Source organism: Xyrauchen texanus, chromosome 50 (assembly GCF_025860055.1).
Source record: "Xyrauchen texanus isolate HMW12.3.18 chromosome 50, RBS_HiC_50CHRs, whole genome shotgun sequence".
In the NCBI taxonomy this organism is placed as follows: Eukaryota; Metazoa; Chordata; class Actinopteri; order Cypriniformes; family Catostomidae; genus Xyrauchen; species Xyrauchen texanus.
In genome coordinates, this window is record NC_068325.1 from 22725261 (window position 1) to 22735260 (window position 10000).

The following is a 10000-nucleotide window of genomic DNA, read 5'->3' on the forward strand; positions in this document are numbered from 1 at the left end:
CACACACACACATATCTCTCACACTCACACACACACATATCTCTCACACTCACACACACACTCTCTCACACACTCACACACACACATATCTCACACACTCACACACACACTCTCTCACACACTCACACACACACATATCTCACACACTCACACACACACACATATCTCTCACCCTCACACACACACATATCTCACACACTCACACACACACTCTCTCACACACTCACACACACACATATCTCACACACTCACACACACACACATATCTCTCACCCTCACACACACACATATCTCACACACTCACACACACACATATCTCTCACCCTCACACACACACACATATCTCTCACACTCACACACACACATATCTCTCACCCTCACACACACACATATCTCTCACACACTCACACACACACATATCTCTCACCCTCACACACACACATATCTCACACACTCACACACACACATATCTCACACACTCACACACACACTCTCTCACACACTCACACACACACATATCTCTCACCCTCACACACACACACATATCTCTCACCCTCACACACACACATATCTCACACACTCACACACACACATATCTCACACACTCACACACACACATATCTCACACACTCACACACACACATATCTCACACACACACACACATATCTCTCACCCTCACACACACACATATCTCACACACTCACACACACACATATCTCACACACTCACACACACACTCTCTCACACACTCACACACACACTCTCTCACACACTCACACACACACATATCTCTCACACTCACACACACACTCTCTCACACACTCACACACACACATATCTCACACACTCACACACACACATATCTCACACACTCACACACACACATATCTCTCACACTCACACACACACTCTCTCACACACTCACACACGCACATAACTCACACACACACTTCTCACACCTCACACACACACATATCTCACACACTCACACACACACATATCTCTCACACTCACACACACACACATATCTCTACACACTCACACACACACACATATCTCTACACACACACACACACACATATCTCACACACTCACACACATATCTCTCACACACTCACACACACACATATCTCTCACACACTCACACACACACATATCTCACACACTCACACACACACACATATCTCTCACACACTCACACACACACACACATATCTCACACACTCACACACACACACATATCTCTCACACACTCACACACACACATATCTCACACACTCACACACACACATATCTCACACACTCACACACACACATATCTCACACACTCACACACACACACATATCTCTCACACACTCACACACACACATATCTCTCACACTACACACACACACACATATCTCACACACTCACACACACACATATCTCTCACACACTCACACACACACATATCTCACACACTCACACACACACATATCTCACACACTCACACACACACATATCTCTCACACACTCACACACACACATATCTCACACACTCACACACACACACATATCTCTCACACACTCACACACACACATATCTCTCACACACTCACACACACACATATCTCTCACACACTCACACACACACATATCTCTCACACTCACACACACACACACATATCTCTCACACTCACACACACACACATATCTCTCACACTCACACACACACTCTCACACACTCACACACACACACACATATCTCTCACACTCACACACACACATATCTCTCACACTCACACACACACATATCTCTCACACTCACACACACACATATCTCACACCCTCACACACACACATATCTCTCACACTCACACACACACATATCTCTCACACTCACACACACACATATCTCACACCCTCACACACACACTCTCTCACACACTCACACACACACATATCTCTCACCCTCACACACACACTCTCTCACACACTCACACACACACATATCTCTCACACTCACACACACACTCTCTCACACACTCACACACACACATATCTCACACACTCACACACACACATATCTCTCACCCTCACACACACACATATCTCACACACACACACACACACACACACATATCTCACACACTCACACACACACATATCTCACACACTCACACACACACATATCTCACACACTCACACACACACATATCTCTCACACTCACACACACACTCTCTCACACACTCACACACACACATATCTCACACCCTCACACACACACTCTCTCACACACTCACACACACACATATCTCTCACACTCACACACACACTCTCTCACACACTCACACACACACACACATATCTCTCACACTCACACACACACATATCTCTCACCCTCACACACACACATCTCACACACTCACACACACTCACACACACACATATCTCTCACCCTCACACACACACATATCTCACACACTCACACACACACATATCTCACACACTCACACACACACATATCTCTCACCCTCACACACACATATCTCTCACCCTCACACACACACATATCTCTCACACTCACACACACACACACACTCATCTCACACACTCCACACACACACATATCTCACACACTCACACACACACATATCTCTCACACACTCACACACACATATCTCACACACTCACACACACACATATCTCACACACTCACACACACACACATATCTCTCACACACTCACACACACACATATCTCTCACACTCACACACACACACATATCTCTCACACACTCACACACACACATATCTCTCACACACTCACACACACACATATCTCACACACTCACACACACACACATATCTCACACACTCACACACACACATATCTCTCACACACTCACACACACACATATCTCACACACTCACACACACACACATATCTCTCACACACTCACACACACACATATCTCTCACACACTCACACACACACATATCTCTACACTCACACACACACACATATTCTCACACTCACACACACACACATCATCTCACACACACTCACATCACACACACATATCTCTACACACTCACACACACACATATCTCTCACACTCACACACACACATATCTCTCACACACTCACACACACACATATCTCTCACACACTCACACACACACATATCTCACACACTCACACACACACATATCTCACACACTCACACACACACATATCTCACACACTCACACACACACATATCTCTCAAACACTCACACACACACATATCTCTACACACTCACACACACACATATCTCTCACACACTCACACACACACATATCTCTCACACACTCACACACACACATATCTCTCAAACACTCACACACACACATATCTCTCACACTCACACACACACATATCTCACACACTCACACACACACATATCTCTCAAACACTCACACACACACATATCTCAAACACTCACACACACACATATCTCTCACACTCACACACACACATATCTCACACACTCACACACACACATATCTCTCAAACACTCACACACACACATATCTCTCACACTCACACACACACATATCTCACACACACACACACACATATCTCACACTCACACACACACACACATATCTCTCACCCTCACACACACACACATATCTCACACACTCACACACACACATATCTCACACACTCACACACACACATATCTCACACACTCACACACACACATATCTCACACACTCACACATATCTCTCACACTCACACACACACATATCTCTCACACTCACACACACACATATCTCACACACTCACACACACACACATATCTCACACACTCACACACACACATATCTCACACACTCACACACACACATATCTCTCACACTCACACACACACTCTCTCACACACTCACACACACACATATCTCACACACTCACACACACACATATCTCACACACTCACACACACACATATCTCTCACACTCACACACACTCACACACACACATATCTCACACACTCACACACACACATATCTCACACACTCACACACACACATATCTCTCACACTCACACACACACTCTCTCACACACTCACACACACACATATCTCAAACACTCACACACACACATATCTCTCAAACACTCACACACACACATATCTCACACACTCACACACACACATATCTCTCAAACACTCACACACACACATATCTCTCACACTCACACACACACATATCTCACACACACACACACACACATATCTCTCACACTCACACACACACACACATATCTCTCACCCTCACACACACACACATATCTCACACACTCACACACACACATATCTCACACACTCACACACACACATATCTCACACACACACACATATCTCTCACACTCACACACACACTCTCTCACACACTCACACACACACATATCTCACACACTCACACACACACATATCTCACACACTCACACACACACATATCTCTCACACACTCACACACACACATATCTCACACACTCACACACACACACACATCACATACTCACACACTCACACACACACATATCTCACACACTCACACACACACATATCTCACACACTCACACACACACATATCTCACACACACACATATCTCACACACTCACACACACACATATCTCACACACTCACACACACACATATCTCACACACTCACACACACACATATCTCACACACTCACACACACACATATCTCACACACTCACACACACACATATCTCTCACACTCACACACACACATATCTCACACACTCACACACACACACATATCTCACACACTCACACACACACATATCTCTACACTCACACACACACTTCTCACACACTCACACACATATCTCACACACTCACACACACACATCTCACACACACACATATCTCTCACACTCACACACACACATATCTCTCACACTCACACACACACATATCTCACACACTCACACACACACATATCTCACACACTCACACACACACATATCTCTACACACTCACACACACACATATCTCTCACACTCACACACACACTACTCTACACACACACACACACATATCTCTCACACTCACACACACACATATCTCACACACTCACACACACACATATCTCTCACACTCACACACACACTCTCTCACACACTCACACACACACACATATCTCTCACACTCACACACACACATATCTCTCACACTCACACACACACACATATCTCTCACACTCACACACACACTCTCTCACACACTCACACACACACATATCTCTCACACTCACACACACACTCTCTCACACACTCACACACACACATATCTCACACACTCACACACACACATACTCTCACACACTCACACACACACACATATCTCTCACACTCACACACACACATATCTCACACCTCACACACACACACTCTCACACACTCACACACACACATATCTCACACACTCACACACACACATATCTCTCACACTCACACACACACATATCTCACACACTCACACACACACTCTCTCACACACTCACACACACACACATATCTCTCACACTCACACACACACTCTCTCACACACTCACACACACACACACATATCTCTCACACTCACACACACACATATCTCACACACTCACACACACACATATCTCACACACTCACACACACACATATCTCTCACACTCACACACACACATATCTCACACACTCACACACACACACATATCTCTCACACTCACACACACACATATCTCTCACACTCACACACACACATATCTCACACACTCACACACACACATATCTCTCACACACTCACACACACACATATCTCACACACTCACACACACACATATCTCTCACCCTCACACACACGCATATCTCTCACACACTCACACACACACATATCTCTCACACACACACACACACATATCTCTCACCCTCACACACACACATATCTCACACCCTCACACACACACTCTCTCACACACTCACACACACACACACACATATCTCTCACACTCACACACACACACATATCTCACACACTCACACACACACACATATCTCACACACTCACACACACACATATCTCTCACACTCACACACACACATATCTCACACACTCACACACACACATATCTCACACACTCACACACACACATATCTCACACACTCACACACACACATATCTCACACACTCACACACACACTCTCTCACACACTCACACACACACATATCTCACACACTCACACACACACATATCTCACACACTCACACATATCTCTCACACTCACACACACACATATCTCACACACTCACACACACACATATCTCACACACTCACACACACACATATCTCACACACTCACACACACACTCTCACACACTCACACACACACATATCTCACACACTCACACACACACATATCTCACACACTCACACATATCTCACACACTCACACACACACATATCTCTACACACTCACACACACACATATCTCTCACACTCACACACACACATATCTCTCACACTCACACACACACATATCTCACACACTCACACACACACACATATCTCACACTCACACATATCTCTCACACTCACACACACATATCTCACACACTCACACACACACATATCTCACACACTCACACACACACATATCTCTCACACACTCACACACACACATATCTCACACACTCACACACACACATATCTCACACACTCACACACACACACATATCTCTCACACACTCACACACACACATATCTCTCACACTCACACACACACATATCTCACACACTCACACACACACATATTCTCACACACTCACACACACACACATATCTTCACACACTCACACACACACATATCTCACACACTCACACACACACATATCTCACACACTCACACACACACATATCTCACACACACACACACATATCTCACACACTCACACACACACATATCTCACACACTCACACACACACATATCTCACACACACACACACATATCTCACACACACACACACACACACATATCTCTCAAACACTCACACACACACATATCTCACACACTCACACACACACATATCTCACACACTCACACACACACATATCTCACACACTCACACACACACACATATCTCACACACTCACACACACACATATCTCTCAAACACTCACACACACACATATCTCTCACACACTCACACACTCACACACACACACACACACACATATCTCTCAAACACTCACACACACACATATCTCACACACTCACACACACACATATCTCACACACTCACACACACACATATCTCACACACTCACACACACACACATATCTCACACACTCACACACACACTCTCTCACACACTCACACACACACATATCTCACACACTCACACACACACATATCTCACACACACACATATCTCACACACTCACACACACACTCTCTCACACACACATATCTCTCACCCTCACACACACACATATCTCACACACTCACACACACACTCTCTCACACACACTCACACACACACATCTCACTCACACACTCAGTCTCACACACACACACACTCACACACACACATATCTCACTCACACACTCAGTCTCACACACACACACACACACATATCACACACACTCACACACACACACACACACACACATATCACACACACTCACACACACACATATCTCACTCACACACTCAGTCTCACACACACACACACACACACACACACACACACACATCACACACACTCACACACACACACACACACACACACATATCACACACACTCACACACACACACATATCACACACACTCACACACACACACACACACACACAGTAATGTGCTCTAATATTAAATTGATGTTCTGGTTTCAGTGGAACTGAAGATCAGTTCAAGTTATGTTTAGAAAGATCATGTTTATTGTAAAGTTTGTTGACGAGTGTGTCTGAGGGTTTAAAATGTGAAGTTTGTATTTTTGTGAGAGCTCTTAATATTTCATTATTTGAGCAGTAAAGAGTGTAAATCAACTTGTATTGCAGCGAGATCACTCATGAATGTGTTTCAGGTGCGTGTTACTATGACTGCAATCAGTCCATGTATGTGTTCGGCGGCTGCACTCAGAGCAGCTGTAACGCCGCGTTTAATGACCTGTGGAGACTCGACCTCAACAGTAAAGAGTGGATCCGCCCGCTCGCGTCAGGTTAAACACCTCATTACTCAAGAGTAATCCAATCAGAAATCCACAAACATGTTTTCATGAGAATAATGTCACAATATAAGAACTGATGTATGTTGTGCTGTTCAGGTTCGTACCCGTCTCCTAAAGCGGGAGCGACTCTGGTGTTGTATAAAGATCTGTTAGTGCTGTTTGGCGGCTGGACGCGTCCCAGTCCATATCCTCTCCATCAGCCCGAGAGATTCTTCGATGAAATACACACATACTCGCCGTCAAAGAACTGGTGAGAGAAACTGCACTTCTTCATCAGTCATGTGACGTGTAGCAGTGTGTAACTCCGCCCCCTCCTCACCTGTGCAGGTGGAACTGTATCGTGACAACTCACGCGCCGCCGCCCATGGCAGGCCACTCCTCCTCTGTGATTGGCAGCAGTATGGTGGTGTTTGGAGGATCTCTGGGCGCGCGGCAGATGTACGTATGAATCATCAAACCTCACAAATTTAAATATCTGAATTAATATATCAATATTTTAATTATTATATTAAATCATCTTTTTTTAGGGGTCTTTAATTCGATTAACCCTTCGAGCTCAGATGGGCCCGCTAGAAAACAATCATCAAAATATTAATAACTTCAGTCTTGAGCAACACAAAATAAGTGTCGTTTGAAAGTTTAGAAGATCTACTTTCCAATGCATGAAGACATTATGACCAAAACTGAACTGAAATTTGCAGATAAATCAGAAGTGTTTCATTTTGATCCCATTCAGAGCATCCGGACAGTATTCCCAGCGCTTCACTTGTTGCACATGTTGTGATGTTACAGACTTATTACAAAATGGATTAAATTCATTATTTTCCTCATAATTCTACAAACAATACCCCATAATAACAACGTGAAAAACACAAATTTATTAAAAAGAAAAAATGAAAAAAATGTACATAAGTATTCACACCCTTTGCTATGACATTCAAAAGTTTAGGTGCTTCCTGTTTCCACTGATCATCCTTGAGATGTTTCTACACTTGATTGGAGTCCACCTGTGGTCAATTCAGTCGATTGACATGATTGGAAAGACACACACCTGTCTATATAAGGTCCCACAGTTAACAGGGCATGTCAGAGCACAAACCAAGCCATGAAGTCCAAGATATTGTCTGTAGACCTCCACAGATAAACATTTCTGCAGCATTGAAGGTCCCAATGAGCACAGTGGCCTCCATCATCCGTAAATGGAAGAAGTTTGGAACCACCAGGAGTCTTCATGAGCTGGCCGCCCGGCCAAACTGAGCGATCGGGGGAGAAGAGCCTTAGTCAGGGAGGTGACCAAGAACCTGATGGTCACTCTGACAGAGCTCCAGCGTTTCTCTGTGGAGAGAGGAGAACATTCCAGAAGTTTGCCAAAAGGCACCTGAAGGACCTGCAGACCATGAGGAATAAAAGATTGAACTCTTTGGCCTGAATGTCAAGCGTCATGTCTGGAGGAAACCAGGCACCGCTCATCACCTGTCCAATCCCATCCCTACAGTGAAGCATGGTGGTGACAGCATCATGCTGTGCGGATGTTTTTCAGCGGCAGGAACTGGGAGACTAGTCAGGATCGAGGGAAAGATGAATGCAGCAATGTACAGAGACATCCTTGCATCTAGTGTTCTGGACCTCAGACTGGGGTGAAGGTTCATCTTCCAACAGGACAACGACCCCAATCACACAGCCATGATAACAAAGGAGTGGCTACGGGACAACTCTGTGAATGT

The 10000-nt window shown here is 44.6% G+C and overlaps 1 protein-coding gene across 2 annotated transcripts in view; it reads left to right on the top strand.

Moving 5' to 3' along the window:
- Nucleotides 1–10000, top strand: part of LOC127641498 (F-box only protein 42-like) — a 22106-nt gene that overhangs the window by 8628 nt on the left and 3478 nt on the right. For both annotated transcript variants that reach the window (XM_052124535.1, XM_052124534.1), the window contains exons 4-6: nucleotides 8133–8267; nucleotides 8373–8526; nucleotides 8604–8714. In XM_052124535.1, coding sequence (XP_051980495.1) covers nucleotides 8133–8267; nucleotides 8373–8526; nucleotides 8604–8714 — 400 coding nt within the window. The remainder of the gene's footprint in view (nucleotides 1–8132; nucleotides 8268–8372; nucleotides 8527–8603; nucleotides 8715–10000) is intronic.